We start from the raw sequence: 24,017 nt of genomic DNA on the forward strand, positions 1-24,017 counted from the left end.
TAGGACTTAGAACTGGCCTCCCAGGGGCTGGGACAGAGGCCACCACCCACCTTCGTTTACCTGTCAATCAGGGACTCTCTGAAAGATTGCTTATGGCGCCACTGTTTGGCAGGTCAGTCCTGGACATCCCACTCTGCTCCTCTCCCAGTCAGCAGGAAAGACCATCACAGAAGTCTCAGATCAGCAGATCTCCCTCTGGCTAGGAAAGACTTGAGGGGAGAGGCAGGGCCACTACCTCTCCTTTCACCCCTGCCAACGTCCACCACCCATGAAACCCTCTCCCCCCTGCTCCCCCTGCACACTTGGTGCCTTGTGTCCCCTGCTCCCTGGCAGGTGCCACCCTCCCCCAGATGCAGCCTACCCCATGCCCCCAGTCAGCTGCCAGCTACTTGCAACAAACCCACTCCTAGGGAGAGTACGACAGATTCAGATCTCAGCTTCTGGCTCTAACTGGAATATCCCACACCAGCCTTGAAGAATCAGAGGCTTCCCTGAGAGTGGGTAGCAAAGCCACCCTGTGACCGGTCGGGAATTACCTGGCTCAGCTCAGGGAAGGCTCCAGCTGGCACCATCAGTCTGGGTAAATGTCGCACCACCGGTTCAAGGCTGCTGCTTTCCCACACAGTTCGGTTGCTTTATTCGTGAGGAGACTGCTTAGCAGAACATGGCACACCTGTTCCACTCACCACACTTAGCCTAAGTGTGCTTAGTGCTTGAAGCCTAAGCAGCACACTGAGTGGAAGGCTTCAAGATGCTCGCAATTGGGAGGTGTGGGGACGGGCTGAGGGAATGTTCTCCTGTCAGATTCTCCATTATATTTACACTAGCCAGGCACCAGCACCCAGGAGATGACACACAGACACAGAGAGGGCAGGCTACTCACCAAGGTCACACCGTACAGTAGTAACTCAAGAATATCCAAGGACAGAGCCTACTACCCACAATCCTGTGCCTCATACCACACCACACAACAGTAGCACCTTGGGAGGACAGCTCCAGAGTCATGCTAATTAATATCTGTGCCTGCTTCCTCAAACCATTTGTGACAGTAACCCAGTGATGTTGACATGGAGATGCTGACATGGGATGTTCGGAGGGTGCTCAGTGGGTAGAACACTGGCTATGACAGCATGAGGATCAGAGTTCAAGTCCTCAGCGCCCGTGTAAAAAGCACGGCTGTGAATGCATGCAACTCCATTGTGGAGAGAAGGTGGGCGGTACAGAGGCTGGCAGAGCCTAAGAACTCATTGGCCAGCCAGGCCAGCCAAGCCAGCCTAGCTAAGACAGCAAGCTTCTGGCTCAGCGAGAGAGCTTGTCTCGGGCAGTAAGATGAAGGGTAAAAGAGGAAGACACTAGAAACCCTGCCCCCCCCTATGTACTTTAGCCTCCCCCACCCACTACACAAGCACAACACACACACACACACACACAGAGGGGGAGGGGAAAACTGTTGTGACAAGATAAAACCTCATGTAGCAATTCTACAGCAAACTAGTGCAGCAGCCCTGGACTCCGTCCATTGATGTGGTGATAAAACACTTTGACCAAAAGTAAGTTGGAAAGGAAAGTTGGTTTTTTTTGTTGTTTTTGTTTTTGTTAGGCTTACCTTTCCGGCTCACAGTCCATCATGGAGAGAACTCAAGGAAGGAACTTGAGGCAGAAAGCACAGAGAAAGGCTGCTTACTGGCTTTCTTATAAAGCCCAAGACCGGCTGCCTAGGGGATGGTGCCGCCCACAGTCAGCTGGGCCCACCTATATCCATTAGAAACCAAGACAATTGCTCAGAGACCAGTCTTATCTAGGGGATGGTGCCGCCCACAGTCAGCTGGGCTCACCTATATCCATTAGAAACCAAGACAATTGCTCAGAGACCAGTCTTATCTAGTCAATTCCTCCTATTGAAGGTTCCTCTTCCCAATGACTCTTAGCTTATATCAAGTTGACAAAACTAATCAGCATACACTGCCCTCATCAGAGCCAGCCCCGCTCTCCTGTATCTGCAGTTTCACATCCAGGATTCAGATAACCGTGGGCCAAATAGAAATTCCCCATTGTTGACAACATGCTCTGTGTATGCAGGCTGCAGTGTTTGCCAGGAGTTTACGGGACATGCTTCCTAAGCCATGTGACCATTCGGGTGGTTCTCTGCGGACAATAATCTAAAGAGACAGTAAGTAATTGGTGGACATGCACTGTTGCACGATATTTGATCATATTGTGAACCCCGAGATTGTGAACTGGAAAAACCTTGTCTCGTTGCCGTGTGGCTCAGCCTAGCACACACCTTTAACCCAAAGCTTTCTGCTTACTGTAAACAGGCTGTTGTGAAGCAGCTCAGCCCTAGTGAACACCTTTAACCCAGGAGCCTTGTGTAAAGAGGATTAAATAAAGTCAACCATAGATTGAAAGGCAGAGCAAACAACCAGTTAACAGAGAGTGAACATAAGAGAAGCCTGGAGAGGGACAGGAGGGTCTGTGAGTTGAAGGGTGTTTAAGACAGTGTGGAGACAATGAAGAAGATGAAGAGGGGGGAAAGGAGGAGGGAAAGGAGGAGGGAGAGGAGGAGGGAGAGGAGGAGGAGCAGCTTTTTTCCTTCAGTGGAGTGGGAAGGTCAGCTGGGTGCTTTCTCCCCCTCTCTGGGCTAGCAGGCTTTCACCCCACCATCTGGCTCCTGAGTCTTCATTGGTAAAATCAAATGTTTGGGATTTTGTTTTAAAACAACAGTGCACAGGCCATATTCTATACAGTACCTTTTGTGTGAGAGGCTCCCCGTCCACAGACAGATCCAATACGGAGGAATGGCTACCTTCAGTCACAGTGAGGGGTGCTGACACCTGTCACAACATGGATGAACCTGGCAAACACTGCACTAGTGACAGTCATCAGACACACGTGGCCACGGATTGTACAACCCACAGGCAGGTTGACAGGTGGTGGCTCGGCTGGTGAAGAGAATGCTCCCAGGGTAGAGGGAGCCCCAGGAGGAGACGATGTTCCAGAGGGGAGGGAGGCCTTGGAGTGACGCCTGTGTCACAAGTGGTTCCCCAGGATGCCTTCAGTTCCCGAGTCTCCTGCCAGACTCCCTTGCCAGCTGCTTCCCTGCTAGGCTGATGCCCACCACGGCCCTCTGCAGGAGATGCTCAAGGCAATCCTATTTGCATCCTGTGAGCTTGGGTCTTGGCTACTCCTGAGGTTGCAGGCAGCAGCCAAGGCTTCCCTGGCCTACAAAGAGGTCCCCCTGGAACACAGCGCCCCTACAGCTTGTGATTCTCAGGGGAAACATCACATCCTCTGCATATAGTGTCAGTGGTGGCATGGGAGAGGGTGCTGCACACTCAAGCACAGCAGTCACCTTTGACGGGGAGCTAGTAACTTCTGCTCTGTGGCGAAGACACAGAGTGTGTCCCTCAGGGGGGTCCTTCGGCTGTCTTTAGCTTTGTCTCACTGGAGGACACTAGGTACTGAGAATGGGACATAGAGAATGGGCGTTAGGGAAGGACAGGGAGCCGGGAATGCCACTGGCCAGGGCTTTGCTGTGCTTGTTACCTAAGGGTTGGCAAGGTTCAGAAAGGGTGCCTGCTTCATCAGGGCCACACAGCCTACACGCTGATCAGCAGGGGCCCAAGGGTACCCCCTGCATCCTTCCCATAGCCAGCTGCTGTCCAAACCTGAAATCCACTTAGAAATAAAGCAGGACCTCCCTCACATCTTCCCCTCTCCACTCACTGGTTTGACATCAGAGTGTAGTGTCCAGTCTGAATTTCCCCAATTAACCTCTCATTATGCAGATTTGTGACTTATATCTGATCCTGTTACAGAACTGAGATGCCTCTGCCCCCAGTAGTGACATCTCGTCACTCTCCGGGGTCCTTATCCTCCCTCCCTCCCTCCAGGGGTCTTCATCGTCACTTCTGTGCTCATGCACCCTCCTCTTGGACAAGCCCTTGCCTCTGCATTATTTCCCTTTTCCCCTTGACCGCCAGGGAGCTCAGAGTCTCCCTCCCGTGTCTCACCCTCAGCATGACATCATTCCAGCTGATTGGGATAACTTTTATACTTTTACTATCCACATAGAACATCTCTCTCTCTCTCTCTCTCTCTCTCTCTCTCTCTCTCTCTCTCTCTCTCTCACACACACACACACACACACACACACACACACACACACAAACTGTTCTATTGTTCGAACAGGTACCTACACCTTCCTGGAGGTAGAGCCGATGGCTCAGCTCCAAAGCCGTTTGTCCCCCAGCCTCCTTCACCGAGGTACCTACTACCCCTGGTCTGACATTACCTAGTACAGCAAGTGGTCTCACAGGGGTCCAAACCCCCTCAGCCAGGGCTACAAACCTTCACAACAATGCCAGGCAGTCTGCCCCAGAGAGCTAACAAGTCCTCAGACACTGCAGGGCTCGTTCTAAAAATCAACCCTTTTAGGGTGATCCTAAGCCTCTGGATGAGGGCCAGCTGCTCACACAGGGATGGCCAGAGGATGGAGGTGGACAGGAGGCCCACCCCTCTGGCCACTCCACGGTGTACAATAGCAGAGAGGAAGAGGAAAGGGAATTCAAGCCCAAAGTAGTCTGCTCTCATAAAGGACCTTGCAGGACAGGTGGCTTCGACTTCCCTTGCGCCAGTGGACTCGCTGTTAAAGTTACAGGTTGGGATTTGTGACAGGATACCAGGGCGGCCACATACAACCATCTACTGCAGCATCTGCTCATGGGACAGCTAAGCCAGTGAGAGACAGGCCAGGAGATGGGAGCCTGGGTCTGTGAGCACAGGCACGCAGTAGAGTGAGTGCTAAAGGACGCGGGTGTCTTTTGGAGGTGAGCAAACAGGCCTGCTAGAATTGGGCTGTAACTTTGGCTAAATTCTGACTACGCTGAACTACGGTCAGCATGCTTTCAAAGGGTGAGTCTTAAAGTGTATAAACCACCTCTCAACATTGAAACTCTACGCATGTGAACAGGTAGTGGGAAACTATCAAACCGCAGACCGGTTACACCAACTTCATGAGGTCCCAGACACAGTGTGTGGCACAGGTAGGAAGAGTCTGGCACAGAGATTCCAGTAAACTGGAGAAGAGGCTCCTAGTCCAGCTGTACCAGGACACACTTGGGCCCAAGGAGCAGCCAGGATGCCCCCTTACCTTCCCCTGGCACGCGTGGCGCCCCCACAAACAAGGTAAGAATATGCTGGAGGTTAAATTGAAGTTCTGGATGAAGATTTCAAGACAGCCGATATTGAGTCTGTCCCATGGTTGTTAGTGATCACTGACAGGCAGGTCTACAATGAACAAGAACAAACTGGACAAAAAGAAATACAAAGTCTGAGGAGAAAAGAACACCAGGAAATCCCACCTTAGAGTCGTGATTTGTGCTGAAAGAGAAAAGGGCAGACAGTGCACCCTTAGGGTGGGGCCCCACCCAGGCAATCCGCAGTTTATAAAAGTAAAAGGCCTGAGGGGTCTTCTGCTCCTTCAGAGCAACAACAAATCAAAGCTTAAATTCACAGAGGGGGGCCAGGCTCCATCCCTAGCAGGCAGCAGAACTTGGCAGCAGCATCTGTGTGGTTCTGGCTTTAGAATCACTAAGGATACAGGAGCAAGTAAACGGGTTGTGGACTCTTCTCCTGGGGAAAGGACACGGAGGCCAGGTGTGTGTGACAGGCACTGGAGTTTCTGCATGGAAGCTGGAGAGGCTGTTGCATGAGGCTGTGAAGGTGAAGCCCGGATTGCATTGGAGACCCCATAATGCTGGCAGGACCAGGGCCATAGGTGTCTACCAGGGAGAGCTGCATGCAGGGAGAGCTGCATGCAGGGAGTGGAACCAGCCTGAGAGAGAGAACTGCGTGGCAGTTGGCTAAGCCAGAAGGATTGAGACACCTAAGCCTTGTGACATCAGACACGACACAGAGTTACAGATTTGGAGTTTGCCCTGGTGGGTTTCAGTCTTGCTTTGGTCCAGCGTATTCCGTGCCATCGTACATTCAAGTACATATGTAAGAGACAGTCTTGAGTCTCATTAGAAACTGAATTTTAAACTGTTGAGACTATGAAAGAATATGGGTGGGTGAAGCTGTCTGGACAGACAGACAGACAGATGCAAGGAAACCAGGGGATTCAAGGCAGCCCAGCGCGATTTGCACAAGGCTCGGTTGATTATCATAGTTCCTTTGATAAAAGAGTGAGGAGTTGGCAGTTGCAGAGATGCCTGCTTCACAGCTCTGCATGTTCAGGTTCATATAAAGCACGGCAATATTATTTGTCTTCAGAAAAATGTCTGAGGTATAAGAACATCGTTGATTATTTTCTAGAAACTGAGGAAGGTCACAAGCGGTCCTGTGCTCCCTCCCACATTTGTGGGCGGTCCAAATTTACTTCCTGAGAGAAATAGCAACATTAGATTTTAAGCTTGTGTCTCAAATGCATTCTGTCCTTGCATACCCTTAAGTCAGACCCCAACAACGGGGGCTTTTGAAGTTGGGCTGAATGCATTTTGCTTTACGACATAGCTGCAAGCCTATGGGGGCCAGGGAGTGGAATATGGTGTTTTGAATGAAAACGGCCCCCACAGGCTCAGATGTTTGAATGATTGGTCTCAACTGTTCAGGAAGGATTAGGAGGTGTGGGCTTGCTGGAGGAGGTGTGTTACTGGGGGTGGGCTTTGAGGTTTCAAAAGTCCACACCGTTCCACTGTGTGCTCTCTGCCTTGTGCTTGCAGATGAGGATGTAAATGCTACAGCACCATGCCTGCCTGCTGCCCTGCTCCCTTCCGCTGTGCTCCCTGCCATGACGGTAGACTCTAACCCTCTGAAAGTGTAAGCCCCCAACAAACTCTTCTAGGCACTGCCTTGACCATGTATGTGTCTCTTCACAGCAACAGAACAGTAACTAAGACATGTGTCAGTGCAGACAAGCGCTCACTAAATTGAGATGGGCCTAGACTAGGGAGCTGGACATCCTGTTTGGGAAAGGACACACAGGGCAGGTATTGACCCTGGGACTACAGTGATACATCTACAAGCCAGGGACACTAAGGAGCTCCTGAAACCCCACCAGAGGAGGACAATGAGAGGAGCATTCCAGAACCTTCTGAAGCAGCATGGCCCACCACTCTCTAGCTCATGGTCCAGCTTTCAGTTGCACGGGCTTCTATTGTCCTGAGTCACCACATGGCAGTAACTTGTCACAGCAGTCCTTCCTCACCAGGATCCTCCTGTAAGTCGTAGGAGGAGCAGTTCAATAGACGGGGCAGCACTTTGTGACAACAAGAACACCTACAGGGGTCTTCAGGCCAGATTCAGGAGTGACTGTGTCAGCCCACATCAGAGCAGCTCCACCATGGCCACAGCTGTGCTCTGCCCAAAGATGAAGGTGCCCACCAGCACGGAGAGGATGCCCCAGGCCTCCAGGCAGCACCTACAAAGCAACACACCTGGGTTGTATGCACTGTTAGGTAGTGCTAGCAGGCCAGGGGTGTCATTGAGATAGATAAAATTCCCTGTGCTGGACAGCTTCATGTCAACTTGACACAAGCTAAAATCATCCGAGAGGAGGCAACCTCAAATGAGAAAACGCCTCCGTAAGATCAGGCTGCAGGCAAACATGTTGGGCACTTTCTTAATTGCTGGTTGATGGCAGAGGTTCTGGTTCGGTCCCCTTTGGGTGGTTCTGTCCCTGGGCTGGTAGCCCTGGGTTCTATAAGAAAGCCGACTGAGCAAGCCATGGGGAACAAGCCAGTAAGCAGCACCCCTCCTCTGCATCAGCTCCTGCTCTAGGTTCCTGTCTTATTTGAGTTCCTGTCCTGACTTGTCTCAATGATGGATTATGATACAGAAATATAACTTTCCTCTCCAAGTTGCTTTTGGTCATGATTCGTCATGGCAACAGTTACTTTAAGTAGGACATCTCCTTTTCTCTTTAATCAGAGGGACAGCATGGAAAACAATGTCCCTCACTGCAATGCCTCATTCTTCCTGGATACTTTATCAAAGAAAAGAAACGGGGCGGGAGAAGAACAAGTTCAAGCCCTCCTCCCTACAGCATGTACTGGAACAGCCCGAAATGAGGGAGAAACACCAAGTCCTGAGCCCCACACGATCAGGAAAGCAGTCAGCTAGGGTATAGGACCAGAGAAGTCTGGGGCCATCAGGACAGACAGTCACTTAGAGAGAGACCCTCAGTCAAGGAAATATCTGCATAAGATCCATAAGGCTGTAGGCAAGCCTATAGGGCATTTTCTTAATTGGCGATCAATGGACCAGCAAGTGGCAGAGCCTCCAGAGAGATCACTGTAGCATTAACCACGGCAGAGAAGAAGTGTCCCCAGAGATGGACATCTCTGACTGAACAGCATTAGCACCCCCAAAAGCCCACAGGACACAAAGCCATTTGCCCACAGGCAGGAAGGACAGGAGGTAGTTTCAGAAAACCATCTTGAAAGCCCAGGAAAGATCTGTGGTGAACTTGACCATGACAAGATTCCATAGCCTGCTCTGGGAACTAGCCAGTAGGGACAAATCAGTTAGCATAGAGAAGTCCAGAGCAACTCCTGTCAACAAGAGGGGTCTGATCCATGCCTGCTCCCTTGGGAAAAAACAGACCTTGGGCTCACGGGGGGGGGGAAGGGGGGTGCGGCTGAAGAACAGGTCTGAGCACAGGCCTGGAGCAGGTACCACATCCACGACTATATGAGCCAGGGGCATCTGAAATGGGCTGAGTGGTATTGCACATTGCATGCTTATATGGGACCAGGGCCTTATGCAGCGGGGTCTTAGGGTCTGCAGGTACCATCAAGTGTAGGGTGCTGGGACCTGAGTCCATGAACAAGTGTCTTCCTAAGCAGTTGAGTGGTGTGTGTTTGAGGGGCACAACATATCCCTGCCATCAGCTGCTCTCAGGCCCACCTCCAGAGTACCCAGGTACATTTGTACCACTGGATGCCCCCAGGCACACTGGTGAAGGCTGATGGAGATCTGTGCTGTTCCCCTGCAGGCCACACCCACCCCACAGTTTCCCAGGCCTAGAAGCACATATTCTTTGATCTCCCAGCCCCTCAGTACGCCCGAGGTGCCACCCTCATCTCAAGGACACTCACTTGACTCTTGGTCCTATGGGCTCCGTGTCCACAGCACAGATGAGACACAAACCTGCAAAGGAGACACGAGGTCACCTTGGCTCTCCCTTGGCTGGAGGTGTGGAGAGCTGCCAGTATCCCTCAGCCCTCAGGTCCCCAGTGGAAGACTGATGCACCTGGAAAGGTGGTATGGCTTGGAGCTAGTGAGGCCAGTGAAGGAATCCAGCTAAACACCCCTAAAATGATTTGGTGAACAGCATTGTCTCTCAGCATCTGCCTTAAAGAGGCAGGAACGTGGTTGGTACCCAGGCACCTGTGGAGCTGTAGCCACCCCTGGTTCCTTTTCTTTCCCTTCTTTTAGATAGGGTCTTTCTACACAGCCCAGGCTGGCCTGGGATTCTTCATCCCCATCTCAGTCTATCTCTTGGGATGACAGACAAGGGCTACTACTGTTCAACTTCCTCTCCCCTCCCCCATCACCTCTCCCCTCCCTCCTCTTCTCCTCCTTTTAGTGTGTTTAGAGGCTGGGGAGATAGCTCAGTGGGTAACACATTTGCCATGCAAGCTGGAGGACAGTAGCTCAGCTCCCTAGAATTCTAAACCCAGCACTGTGGTGGCCTGCCTGCAATCCAGACACATGGCTGGCACAGCGGACTAGCTGGAGCAGCTGAAATGGCAAGCTTCGGGTTCAGCAAGTGTGGAGGGTAGAAAGCAACTGACAAAGACAGCCAGTGTCAATCTGGGGCCTCCACTTGCATGCACACACATATATGTACATGCATCCATGCATACGTTATATATGCAAAGGGGATGGGGGAAGGTGTGTGGCGCAGGTAGATTGCTGGCAGTCTCGTCTCCCTATTGAGTTCCACGCCAATGAGAGGTCCTATCTGGGTACCTGAGGAACAATACCTCAGATTGTCTGCTGCCTCCTGCCCCCCCCCCGCATATACACATACACACATACATATACATACACACATATACACACACATATACACATACACATATGCATACACACATACATACATGCATACATGCATACACACATGCATATACACGTACATACATGCATACATGCATACACACACACACATACATATACACGCATACATGCATACACACATACACATGCAGAATAACATACACATACATACATACACACATACATATACATACACACACATACACACATACACAATCACACACACATACCCACATACATGCATACACATACACGCATGTACACATACATTTACACACACATACACACATATACACATACCCACATATACATACACACATACACAATCATGTACACATACATGCATATACATAATATACACATACACATACATATAGTATAGTATAGTGTATCTGGGACTGTGCATTCGCCGTAGAGCGCTGGCCTGCCATGCAGTCCTGGGTCCCACCTCCAGCACTGCATTAGTTCTGTTCAGCTTCAAAGCTTGCCAATTCTGCCTGGAGCTCCCACGCAGCTTCCCCATGCTGACCCTCCCCTGGCAGTTCACTTGGGTACAGGCAAGAGCTGGACCTTTGAAAAGGCTCCCCTGGAACCTGAGCCAGAGCTAAAAGAGGTAGCCTCAGACCAGGGAATTGAAAGAGGTAGGCAACATGAAATTATCAAACTGTACCCCAAACCAGGGTAAACACTGACAGTCTCCCTCCTGGCTTCTGCACACAGACAGAGGAGCCACACCCCGAGGTGTTATTACTGACCCAGAGACAACCTGGGTTGGGCATCAAGAACATCTGGCATGAGCCCCCAAGTTCAATATCTGCCTAGTACAGATCTCCCCATAGCAGAATTGCATCATCTACACATGAGAGTATGACTGCGTGCTGAGCACCCACTATGTGCCTAGGCCCCTAGTGTATGCTGAAGCCTGACTTCTCTGAAGCATTTCTCCAGTCTTACCCCTGCTGGGTTTCCCATCTGGAAAATACACCTGCCACATCCTTTGGAACTTACCACCTCCACTCATGTACACTGGGAAGGCTTCCTCAGACAGCCTCACGGCAAAGCATGATACCTACCTCCAAATCTGAGAGCCCAAGAAGACTCTCATGGAACGTTCTTTTGTACCGTGGGCCGTATGAGTTTCACATAGACACTATTTTAAAATGGCCAACCATCCTACAATGGGAGGCATTGGCAATGCCTACCAGGTAGCCTGTCCACTCTGCCACAGGCTGGGTGTGCCCTGGTGCCTGGGCCTCTGTCTTCCCATCTGTGGGATGGGATGACACAGTACATCCATCTAGAGTTGTAGAGACAGGAAAGGTCTGGAAAGCCTGGCCCATACCTAGCTCAGTAACCCAGGCCCTCATCCTACAAGGGTCCCACATCCAGATCCTGAAGAGCAGAGGTCCTCAACCTTCCTGATGCTGCGACCCTCTAAACCAGTCCCTCATGTTGTGGTGACCCCTAACCATAAGATTGTTTTTGTTGCTACCTCACAACTGTAATTTTTCTGTCGTGAATCGTAACGTAAATATTTTTGGTTGCCAAACAGGTGGAGACCCACAGGTTGAGAACGGTGCTGTAGACCAAGGCCTTTTGCTGGAGGCGAGGGGCAGCCTCCACTCACCTGGGAAGATGAAGATGAAGAAGGAGCTGATGCCACCGATAATGCTAATGATCTCACTGAGGTCTGGTAGGAACAGAGCCATGGCGAGTGTCACTGCCACCCACAGGAAGGTCAATGGGAGACGAACCCATGGCCCTGAGGGGTCAGCCAGCACTGGGGGGCCCCGTGTGGCCCAGTAGCTCTTTTTCCAAAAGTCCTGCATCACAGACCTGTCGATACATAGATACCAGTGCTCAGCCAGCGCCTGTGGTTACTGACCTCTCACCTTCATGAGTGCTGCACAGCGCAGGGTCTGCTCCACACTCAGCCCTGTGTTCCCCAGGGTCTGTAGGGCGGGGGTAGGGGAGTCAAGGTTCCTAGGCAACACCTAAACTCACCGTGCCTGCATCCCTCGCTCTGTCCATCTGAGGTGACCGCAACCCCACCGTGCACACTCACACACCCCACACACAGAGAACACAACCCGTGGTGCACAGAGCTGAACAGACTCACCTCCCCAGGAACAGCACGATGGGGTAGACAGTCACAATGGAGACCGCAAAGAGAATGCGTGCTACAATGATGGCTGTGTCATTGCCTGGGTACGACATTAAGATATCCGCAGAAACTTCAGTCCCGAAGGTCAGGAAGCCATAAACCCCTGCAGGTGGGAAAGAAGGGGCAGGCATCTGCAATGAGAAGATTCCCTACCCCACCCCACCCCCACACACACACACACTTCCCCCCACAACCCCTGCAATACCCTAAGGATTTCTTTTGGTATAGTTGGAAGGTTCTAGAAGGTTCCTTATTCTGCATCCTACACACTCCTGCAGACTACTTGGTTGCTGACGGCTGGGTCCAGGGCTACGATGAGAATCACTGACTAGAAGAAACCAGAGCCCTGGGAAATAGACATGCAGGTCCCACGTCACCTAGCTCCAGGGCAATAGTAGCTGAGGAAGCTGCTGGTAGCACATTCACCTTTCAGAAGGGAAAACTAAGGCCTAGACTATCCTTAATTCTCCACAATCACATGGCTGGCTGGAGCAGAGAGCTAGCTCCTTCCCACAGCACCGAATGACTTCTCCTCACCCAGGTCCCTTGCCCTGTCCTGGGATGTTACCTCTGGCCTAAACATGTGGGTGTCTCTTGGGGGCCTATCTAGGAGATCCCGTGATCCTACTGACCCTGACACTAGGGACATCTGGAGGAGATAATGCAGTCACAGCCTTTAGAGTCTGGAGTGGCAGAACAACAGATCTCCTCGCTGGCTGGGGAAAAGGTCCCTGTCAAGTCCCTCGGGTGACCGTAGGCGTCTAAGACTGCATAGCACCTTCATGTAGCCCAAAGCCTTCCAAGTCAGAGGCTCTCATAGATGAAAGCAGGGAATGCCATCAGACAGTAGCCACTAAAAGTCAGCTGTACTGTGACACGAGTCTGAGTTCGCACACATGGCTGACCTTGGGCCTCTCATGGCCACTCTCTGGACCACGCTTTTACCACCTTTGAGGACCTCTGCTGACCTCATGAAGTTTGTGAGCACTCAGAGTCGCACATCTGTGCAAGCATTCTGTAAACCTAAGCCGCTTCCCAAATACAGCCACACCTCAGAACAGCAGGGGAGGCGTCCCACTGAGAACAGGGGTGATGGGACACTCAGCAGGTAGTGGGTCTCAGCCGTGTATATCTAACTGTGCGACCTTGGAAAAGCCACAGAAACTCCCTGATCCTCAGTTTCCCCATCTGTAACCTTTTCCTACTGACACCAAGGATTAAATGAGCAAAGCTGTTGGCAGCACAAAGCATCTCAGTATGGGCTCTCTAAACCCTTTGTCCCATTTATTTCCATGGCCACTCCCTCCCCTCTGGGGATTTCCCCCCCTCAGGCCCTACCTGTCAGCGTGTAGACAAGGCAGCAGGCCAGCAAGGACAACACAGAGACCAGGGCCCAGTGGGAGAGGCTCTGGTTCTGCATGCTGCAGTAGATAGAGACAGCGGCCTCGTGACACTGGAAGACAGAACCCGCAGCTCAGACCCTCCAGGGATGACCACAGAGGTGCTAGAGCCCAAATCTGGGAAGTGTCTGAGTGTCCGCCAACAGCATAGGCCAATGTCAGGACACTCGACAAGTGGAGTATTAGGCAGCTCTCAGAAGGACTGACCTTGACCCCCCTTCCCCCCATTTCAGCACAGAAGAATTTCATAAAATACAAGGCTGAAAGAAAGATGTGAAGCAAGGGAGAGGCCTGAAGTTCAGATCACAAGACAAACATCGGCAGCAGGGTCTGGGGGTCCTAGCATTGGTTTGATTGTTGGCACTTGGAAAGGGGATCATTCCTGCAATGAAGGTTGTCCTGTGTGTTGGAGGGCATCAAGCCGCAATCTCTGCCTAGACTGCTGGATTCCTGAGTATGTAAAAAACCCCAATTAGCCCCAGATGCCATCAGATGCCTCTGGGACACCATCAAGCTGCCAGGACGGCAGTGGGAGGAGTGGGTGTTAAGACGGAGAAGGTGGAGAAAATCTTCTAGGGTGGTTGTGTGGGGATATCTGACCCTTGTGATTTACTCTTCAAACCAAAACAAGTTCTGGGTCAGCAAGATGGCTCAGCATGAGAAGGAGCCTACCACCAAGTCTGTTGCCCCTGGTTGATTCTCAGAACCCACAAGTTGTCCTTTGACCTCTAAACATTATCATCACGTATACGCGCGCGTACACACACTAATACACAAGCGAGTAAAACAATGTTAAGGTTATATGCTATATCACGATGACACAGTCACAGCCCTGGCCCTGGTATCTCATAAGCAGGCTCTAAGGAGCCCATAGAGATGTAGATCAGAATGCATCCTATTACCTACCACAGTCACACCCTTCTCCTCATCCCAGAGTTCTTTCCAGCCCTCACCATGAGTGTCCCAGGCTCTGTCTCTTCAGCCTCTATCAGCTATAAAGTCACCACCCCCCAACTCAGAACCATGCCCAGGGAACACACAAAGCCTCCTGACTCCACCGGTGGTCAAAGGCTGACAAACAAGAGTCACCAGCTCCACCAGCCCCCCCATAGCCCATGCTTGGTTCCTACCTGGTGTGAGGCGGAGGGGCCACAGTGTTCCCAGGAGCCCTAGAGCACAGGTGCATCGTGGCTGCACGTAAGACTTCATCCTACTGGCCCAACCTACGTACAGCACAGACACGCTAACCCTGACCCACAAACCTGGGGCAGTGGTGTACCCTGTCTGCCCTGGGCATCTTTGAGCCCCTGGGCTGGGGGCAAGCTCAGCCAGGCAGGTAACCCTTCCTGCTGCGTGCAGCAGCACTCCTGTGTGTTCCCTGTGTACCTGTGAGCACAGCCACTGGATCCTGAAGGGCCACTTAACAGCCCCGTGGCTCCGGAAGGGACGCCCCGCATCTTGGCCCTGTCACAGATTCTGCTTTAGGGAACCATAGACAATGCCCCGTTTGAGGGTCAGAGTCTCAGCTCTGCAGGGAGCAATGCAGCCAAACCCCAACACAAAATGAATATGCTCAGGGCACAGACACACCTGGGAGCTTGTCTTCTCTATGTGCCTAGCTGAAGACAGCATCTGGGGACAGCAAGTGGAGTCAGACCTTCCAGACCTTAGTCAATGCACAGGAGAGGGGACACATGTGAGCCAAATAGTGTGACAGCCTCAGTTCGCACAACTGAATGTCACTTGGCTTTTACAAGGGTAGCTCACGCCTTTAAGTGCAGCCCTTGGGAAGCAGAGTCAGGAGGCTCTCTGAGTGTGAGGCTGACCGGGTCTACAGAGCAAGAGTTTCAGGACAGCCAGGGCTACACAGGGAAACCCTGTGTAGAAAAACAGAAACCAACCAAAGAAATAAAGAATCAAAACCAAAAGAAATAAGGTGTGCAGGGACATCTAAGGCCCAGGCGACAAGAGTGAAGCATTGCATAGGGAGAGCTACAAACCACCAGGGCATGAAGAGCCTCAGACAGAGGAGCCATGCTGGGGGGAGGAGGAGGAGGAGGAAGAGAAGGAGGAGGAGGAAGAGGAGGAAGAGGAGGAAGAGGAGGAAGATGAAGACAAATAAGAAGAAGAAGAATAAGAAGAAGAAGAAGAAGAAGAAGAAGAAGAAGAAGAAGAAGAAGAAGAAGAAGAAGAAGAAGAAGAAAGAGAGAAAGAAAGAAGAGGGGGAAGAAGAGGAAGAGGAGAAAGAAAAAAGGAGGAAGAGAAGGAAGAAGAGGAGGAAGAGGAGGAGGAAGAAGAGATGGAGGAGTCACTAACTATTCAAGTTCCACAGGCACACTTTAGAAGGGCAGGTGTATGAGGTGAGCTGACCCTCAGTAAGTCTGTTTAAAACAAAACCATAGGGTTCCAGATGGCCAGGATGACTGGAGACACAGTCCCCAGCCCTCTGTTTCCCAGGCCTCTCACTGATCCAGTTCAGGCTGGGATGCAGGATGCCCTACTTCTAAAGTGTTCAGAGAACAGTGGTGTGTTTGGATCCTGTCAGAAGCCCTGACAGCCCCTCATTTCCTCACAGCCCAAGCCTGCATCTTCCTGCATCTCCTCAGACTCCTGGATCTTTCAACCACCCCTGGCCTGAGCCCCACCCCCACCCCCGTCCTTCCTTCCTGCTCCCCAAGCACAGCAGCCCTGGAAACCACAGCTTGGTTGCTAGGAGAACAGGAGGAGAGAGCTGAGGTCAAGGTGAGGTCTGTGAGCATTCAGAAGGGGGCTTACACAGGTCAGACCGCCCGCTAGCTACTCCATATTGACCACACCCAGGCAACAGCTCATAGAGAAATCAGCCCCCTGCAGCTTTCAAAATATCAGGCATGAGAGCTTCTCAGGAGCCGGTCATCTAGCCCCAGCAGTGGCAGTGAGTCATTATAGGCTGAGAAATGGCCATGCTGCAGGCAGGGGCTTATCAAAAACAGCTCTGACAACAACTGCAGGCTGGAGAACAGAACGGGAGAGTGAGGGCAGGAGGCACAGAGGCCCTGAGACTACCAAACCACCCCTGTGGTGTCCCTCACTCACCCTCTGCTGGCTTCTGTGGGGAAAACTCTGCTAATTAAGGTGGAAGTCCACCATGACCGGATAGCCTCTGGGCTCGGCGCAATATGGGAGACTCCCTTCATTAGAGGGGCTCCTTCTCTGACCTTGTCTGGGGGACTCTTAAGCCTCTACATATGCCTCTACCTGAGAAATACACAAAGCCTCAGTTAGATTACAGGACCAATTTCCTTCCTTCTAATAAAACCTGTTCAGTCAGCACAAGAGATTCCCGAAATGCTTCCCCATGCTAATGAGGCCTTCCAGGCACCCCAAGCCAATGGCCTTGGCCCATCCTGGATGTCCCTACCCTCAGTCCCCCAGAACTTCATAAGCCTTGAATCACTCTGAGTAAAGTTGATCTGCCTCCTGATAGCTGGTCCCGGTGTGGTCATTCATCCTGTGTATCATCACAGGGCTTCCAAGTCTCCCTTCCCCTCCTCCCACGCCCTGCTCAACCTCTCTGCTCCCACTGCCCTCACGGACCAAATCAGCCAACGATCCACAAGAGAGGGGGAGACCTAACGGGTTCTACACAGAATGGTGGCTTTGCTCTAGCAGTGACCTGCTAGCAATTCTGCCTGTCTAATCCCCTGTCCTGTCCCTTGGACTCCTGTCTTCTCCCCAGACCCTCTAGGCAGTAAAGCCTCGGGAGGCAGGATCTTTCTTCTCTTTCTTCTGCAAGCATACGTGCAAGCATACGTGGTGGGTGGCTCTGTCCCCAGGTCCGGTGGGGGTTCTGTGATCACTCTTCTTAGAGAGGCATGTTCCAGGAACCCCGCCCCTTCTCTGGATTCCACACCCAACCAACAAGATACTGCTGATACTGCTGTGTGGGGGAGAAACTCAAGGACAGTCCACACCCCCTCTAGGTGGCCCAGATGTCCCAGCCTCTGGAAGACAGCCCGTTAGGCAAGGCTGAGCACTGAGAGAGCCAAGCAAGCATTCAGACTTCTCCCCCATCCTCCAACTCCCACCCCCCACCCCCTCCAGGGTAGGTGTGTGATCCGCGCTCTCCAGAGAGCTCAGAAGCCTGAAAATGTCACTTTCTGAACGTACCTGGAATCCAAAGCAGATGGCAGGGAAGACACTGAACACAGAGGTCCAGGGAGACGGGCTGTAAACAGACAGATGTTCATTAAGGAGCTAGAAACCACCCTCAGCTTCAGAGTGTCTGCTTTAAACGAAATGAGAGAAACATGACACGGTGTGGCTGCAGGGTGTGTTTTAAATGACTGAGTGTGCGAGCATGCTCCAGGGCCGGAAGGAAGCTGGTTCCATGCTGCACACTTTCTAAATACATCTTTGTGGACATTTGGTGACACGGCAGCCAGTGTCCAACACATCTCCCCAAATGCAAGGTTGGTGGGTCCCATGTCCACACCACCTCAGGGAACAAGTCTCCCCTCCCCTGGCTCCTGTCTGGTGGGCCCTGTTGGCTAAGCAGCTCTCCATGCCAGTCTCTGATACCCACAGGGATACACAGCACAGGGCAGTATCAACAGCAGCATTTTTAGCTGTGGAAGAGTTAACAGCCCCCCCAAATATCCATGTCCAGATAGTATCCAGGACTCTGCAAACACATTCCCTGGGGCCAAAGGGACTTTGCAGATAAGGCTAAGGTGTGGGATGAGCAGTGCCTTGGATCATGGAAGTGAGCCCAGTGTGATACACGCAACCACAGTGTGCAAGCAGAGCCCAGCTGTGACAGGGGAGCCATGACCAGGGAGCAGATCAGAGCTACCACATGGCTGCCTTCAGAGGACGTAGGGCCACAGTTTCAGGACTGTGGGAACCTGCTGAAGGCAGGAAAAGCAAGAGGCTTTCCCTGAGACTCCAGACAAAATGGACCCACTTATGCCACGATCTGGCCGAGCATATAAACCGGGTCTCTGATCCCAGCATTGTGAGGAAGACAAGTGTGCTCTAGAGCTCAGAGAAATAAATACTCCTAACTGTCCGAGCTCCTTGGTTTGTAGGGACTTGTCACAGGAGCCCCAGGAAAGCCACCTGTGTTAAAACCCCACCCACCCAGCTTCTTCCAACTCCTCCCTCCTCCCTCCTCAGTATCACAGCTCCACAGAGCAGCAGCGTAGACATTAGCACCCATAGTCTCTATGATGTACTCTATACATCACCACAACTCTGCTTTTCCTCCCTTAGCTCCCCGAAACTGCAAGCACACACAGCTGAGCAGCCACCGGGCATCGAGCAGATGTCTACAAGCCCCTCTGGCTCAGCCTCTACCTCACCCTGGCTCTCAGGCTTCACCTTGTAGCCCCTGACCAGGATAACCATATCACTGTGGGTCCCAACACAGGATGGATCCCGGCTCAATCGTGATTGAAAATTCCAAGAGTGGTGACTGTATACTTACATGCCCTGAGCTGTCCCTGACCCTGAGAAGCAGATGCCCACCCACACACCCGGCATCGGACTACATCATATCACCTGCCTGGGATGCTCCCCAGCCTGGGATGCTCCCCAGCCTGGGATGCTCCCCAGCCTGGGATGCTCCCCAGCCTGAGGCATCAGATCTGAGTTGGGACTTCCTGCCTGCCTCCCATAGAACACTTGGCAACCCTTTTCAGGAACAAGCCATGCTCTATCCCTGCGGGGCCCAGAATACCAAGGGTTCCCCAGTTCACCCACTTCAAAAACAACGGTCTTCAGAGCAGCTCTGAGTCCCCACATGACACCCTACCTTACTTTCAGCCTTAGTCAGGGCTTCTCAACAGCCCCACTGTTTCCTAAGCCTGGGTACCTGTCAGCTTCTACATAGACAGTGTGTCCGGTTTTGGCCTAGGAGCCCCAGGCTGCTGTGGTCTTTGGTGCCTCCTTTTTTTTTTTTTTTTTTCCTGAAGGAGAAACTTCCTTGGCTTTATTATACATCAGAGATAGGAGGGACTTCATGGGAAAGAGCCAGGGTTGGGCAGCAGGCCCCAGAGAATCCCAGTTCAAGAATCCTAGTCCCACCTGAGAAGCAGGGAAAACTGTTTCCCTAGACTCACCTCAGCAAAGGACCAGGCTGGCGTAGGAGGCCCTGGGGCCATAGGTAGTACTGCACTGTGATGACCAGAGCAAGGTAGCAGGCAGCCAGGGTACCTAGAATGCTGGCACACATGGGGCAGAATCAGAGACCCCGCACCAGAGACACACAGCCAATGCCTACACAGGTATCCCATCTCTGCCCTGGCTAGAGTAGAGCCAGGCTGCTCTGCTCCAGAACCACTGTTCCCTCTCCATTGGGAGGTGGCTGGGCAGTGCTGCTCTGGTCCAGAGTTCAGAGATATGGGGTTTAGCATCCTTGGAGGGAGCAACTGGGATAGCTTTCCTCTCACCAGCGAGCACCAGTGAGCTGCCGAAGTTTGACATCGAGTCAGGACATCCTCGGGCTTGGCCCCAGGGGAGAGGAAGAAGAGCCTGGTGTAGCCTGAGGGCCACAGGAGCCTTGTGGGCTGCAAGTGTGGAGGGACTGGGCCCTGAGGCCTCTTCTCCCAGGGTTACAAAGTCCATTGTTATTTACGCACAAGGGAAAGGTAATGAACTTCAGTGAACTTGGACCAAGTCTGTCTTTAGGCCTTGGCTTTTCAGCACCGGTTCCTGGGAGCTTCAAGGTCAAAAATGAACTACAAACCAGTCATCTGACTGTATAGTCTGCAAGGCTGGGTGTGTGGGAAGCCTGCCTCAGTCAAATTACAACCTATGCTGTTCTGATGGCATTTAACTCAGCTGTAAGGACCCGTAAGGAAAATGGATGAGACTGAAGACAGTAAGGGAGACGACCCAGACCCAGACAGGGAAGCTCTATTGTTTGTTCTCTCTCCAGAAGCCTTCATGAAGAAGGCAGTGGGAGAGCACACGGGATATTAAAATGTAGGGGGTGATCCTGAGGTCAAAGGTTAAACATGGAGAGAGAGGAAAGATGTGGAATGACTCTAACCAAAGCTAAGGACCTGTGAAAAATCCTTATAGAAGTACGCTAGTTAAAAAATATTTTTAAAAATTAATTTTAATTAACAAAATTTTTAAAAAGGAGTTTAAACTGGGTGTAGCAGAATCTGCCTTTAATGCCAGCATTCAGGGGGCCCTTACCCTAGACTTCTGCCCCATCTCTTGGGCACTCCTGCTAGCTCAACCTTGCCCATGGCAACCAGGAGCGCTCCAATCTGGACGCTGCCAACCCTCCTAAATGCCACGCAGAGACCTGCCATGAGGTCTCTTATGCTACCTGCTGCAGGACATGGGAATGACCGTACACGTGTAGGAAACTGCTAAAGAATAAATGAAAATTATTGTTATAATTAATTATTTGGGGTTTTTTGTTTGTTTGCTTGAGACAGTTTCTCTGTGTAGCACTGGCTTGTCCTGGAACTTGCTCTGTAGACCAGGCTGGCCTTGAATGCAGAGGTCCACCTGCCTCTGCCTCCTGACTGCTGAGATTAAAGGTGTGCGCCACCACTTCCCAAGCCTCAAAGTATTTTTTAAAGACTGGCTATTAGTATTTCTTGACTCATTTATATTTTCTACTATGGGTACGTGAGCCTGTGAAGCTTCCAATTTTCTTCTTAAATGGAAGCAATCCTTCCTTTATCTCTCACAGTTTACTCTCCAAAGTGTGGCGCTGGCACAGAGCTGCCCTGCCCAGAAGCCGAGAGGCCCCGTACCTGGTGTACTTCTGCAGGGCAATTTCCCGAAGCGCTGACAGGGGAAAGATGACCAGCACGGAGATCAGGGGCAGGGTGAAGTTCTGGGCTGCATACCAGGGCTGTGGGGCCTCAGGCAGGAGGGAGTCACACACTGTTAGAGACAGGAACAGGAGCTAGGCTTGGCCCCACAGTAACCACAGGGCACACACACATGGGCTGGTGGCTAAGTCGGCCTGGAGTAAAGGGATCAGAAATGAGATGGGACCCATCCCATGCCCCCTTGAAAGAAGGAACCCCATATTTCATGAAGTCACTCAACAAACATACACCGAGCTTCCTTCTTTGCCTTTGTGGCACTGAGAACTGACCAAGGTTCCTTTCAGTTTGGCTCGGAAGCACTCTGGGAAGAAATGATCTCCTTTGGTTCTTTCTGCAGCTCTGCACAGCTGCTCAGTAACTGCCCACTCCAAAGCTGGGTGCCTGAGAACTATAAATCTCACCCACATTGTAAATTGGAGGGTAAACCTTGGAGGGAGCTGGGCTGGCCCCTCCTTTCCACCAAAGGTGGTTAGATCCCTTATGGGCACCTGGGCTGATGACAGAGCTGGTCTGGGGGGCCCTGGAGAGCAGCAGCTCACTCCCAGTGCCTGCCGGAGACCCTAGAGCCTTCCCCTTGGTCTTCTGCCTCACCGTAGGGGCCCTCTTACTAGCTCACCCTTGCCCATGGCAGCCAGGAGTTCTCCATGCTGGACGCTGCCAATCCTAAAAGCCACACTGAGACCAGCCACAAAGCTGTGACAGAGCACACCTGACTCAAGGACAAGGGACAGCCTCTCAGTGAAAGCACCAGAGGACCAGCAAGACGGCTAATGTGAACTAAGAAGGAGGGCGGATGAGGGAAGGAAGCAAGGAAGTGGCAGACAGCCTGAGGCTGGAGTGACCTGGGAATCACAGGCAAGGTGACCACTGGACAGAGGCGAGGCTGGGGAAGGATGCTCACACTGCCTGAGTAAACCCTTTTCTGAGCTCATCAAATGCCTCACGGAGAAATAACTGCCTTGGGAGAACAGCTCCCCCATCTGGTGAGGTGAGGAAAGGTCCTACAGCCAGGTCACCCTGCAGAGAGAAGCCCTTGCCCCCTGCACCACCAAGAGGAGGCAGGCTGTGAAGGGTACATAGTGATCTTTAGTGGGCTTTAGAATGTCACACAGGATGGGACACAAACCCCTCACTCCCCACCCCCTCCCAAGTTACCTGCAGCCAGGAAACACCGTCCTCAAAAGACTACAACCTTTCCTCCTTCATAAACCTGAACTGACTAGCCAGCCCATGAAGTCTTCAGCCAATGGGGTCATTTGTGTACCTAACTCACACAGTAACTGCCCCTATGCACTCAGACTGCTTTTAGCATCTTCTTTCCAAGAGCGTGGGATGTCAAGAACAGATACATCTCCAGTGATGGACCAGAAAGAGACGCTGAGCGCTCTCTCCTGTCAGTCCACAGAGACCCGGGATGGCTCATCTCTCAGTCAGGACTCTGGTCACAGTGCTCCATCCTGGAGACTCTGACTCCTCAACACAGCCCAGATCTGAGGTGTGGGATGGGTTCCACCTGCCATTGCCAGTGCGTGAGCTTTTACTCCCTGAAAGGTCCAGAGAGTCCATCCTCCACATTCTTGGGTATGGGACAGTGTCAGAGGTTCTAAAACCCCACAGCCAGGGGCCTCTTCATGCAAGGGCAGGAGAGAAAGACACAGACAGCAACACAGTAGACTATCCTCTAACCTGAGCAACAGCTACATTCCAATTAAGCCTAAAGATTCCAATTAAAAGCCTGAGGTTGTCAAGATGATAAAAAAAAAAAAAAAAAAAAAAAAAAAAAAAAAAAAACCCACAAGACTCAGCCATATGCTGTTTACAAAAAATGTGTTTACAACCCCGAGCTGTAGCCGGCTTCAGAGAAGAATAGGAGGGTTGCCCGCGGATGCTGATCTTGAAAGCGGGTGAGTCTATTAATAGAGACGGAGGCTTCATGCCAGAGATAAAGCAGAATATTTCATATTAATAAAAGATGTATCTAATCACGGGGCTTCAAAAGCCTTGGAGCAGAGTCTGGAACTGAAGGGTGGGAGCAAGGTCGGAAGTCACAGCTGGAGGTTCGACACTGGGCTCTTAGATAAAGGTAGACTAACTGGGGCATTTAAAAACTCAGGGGAAGCCAGGCAGTGGTGGCGCACACCTTTAATCCCAGCACTTGGGAGGCAGAGGCAGGCAGATTTCTGAGTTCAAGGCCAGCCTGGTCTACAGAGTGAGGTTGAGGACAGCCAGGGCTACACAGAGAAACCCTGTCTCGAAAAAAAAAAAAAAAAAAAAAAAAAAAAAAACCCTCGGGGGTGGGGGGAAACCCAAAACCAGGCTGGGGATGTGGCTCAGAGAATGGAACAGGGGTCCTGGATTCCATCCCCAGAACTGCATAAACCAGGCAAGGTGGCACACGCCTGTAATCACAGCACTCAGGACAAAGGCATGGGGCTGGGGAGATGGCTCGGGGAAGTGACATGCACTGCCTTTGTGTGGTCCAGTTTGCTTTCCAACATCTACATCTGGTGGCTCACATCCAACAGTAACTCTACCTCCGGGGGATCTGAC

The 24,017-nt window shown here is 51.8% G+C and overlaps 1 protein-coding gene across 5 annotated transcripts in view; it reads right to left on the reverse strand.

Moving 5' to 3' along the window:
- The window catches only part of Slc38a8 (solute carrier family 38 member 8), a 30,628-nt gene that overhangs the window by 3,598 nt on the left and 3,013 nt on the right, over nucleotides 1-24,017 (reverse strand). For 3 of the 5 annotated variants that reach the window (XM_034522963.2, XM_076915958.1, XM_076915955.1), the window contains exons 4-12: nucleotides 21,387-21,519; nucleotides 19,731-19,832; nucleotides 17,779-17,836; nucleotides 13,568-13,682; nucleotides 12,185-12,332; nucleotides 11,693-11,901; nucleotides 9,102-9,153; nucleotides 537-7,423; nucleotides 61-209 (exon numbers count right to left, since the gene is read on the reverse strand). In XM_034522963.2, coding sequence (XP_034378854.1) covers nucleotides 7,330-7,423; nucleotides 9,102-9,153; nucleotides 11,693-11,901; nucleotides 12,185-12,332; nucleotides 13,568-13,682; nucleotides 17,779-17,836; nucleotides 19,731-19,832; nucleotides 21,387-21,519 — 911 coding nt within the window. In that variant the 3' untranslated portion in view covers nucleotides 61-209; nucleotides 537-7,329. Of the gene's footprint in view, nucleotides 1-50; nucleotides 210-536; nucleotides 7,424-9,101; nucleotides 9,154-11,692; nucleotides 11,902-12,184; nucleotides 12,333-13,567; nucleotides 13,683-17,778; nucleotides 17,837-19,730; nucleotides 19,833-21,386; nucleotides 21,520-24,017 lie in introns of all 5 variants that reach the window. The other 2 variants (XM_034522965.2, XM_076915956.1) reach the window with 2 other exon arrangements.

Source organism: Arvicanthis niloticus, chromosome 18, assembly GCF_011762505.2.
Source record: "Arvicanthis niloticus isolate mArvNil1 chromosome 18, mArvNil1.pat.X, whole genome shotgun sequence".
NCBI lineage: Eukaryota > Metazoa > Chordata > Mammalia > Rodentia > Muridae > Arvicanthis > Arvicanthis niloticus.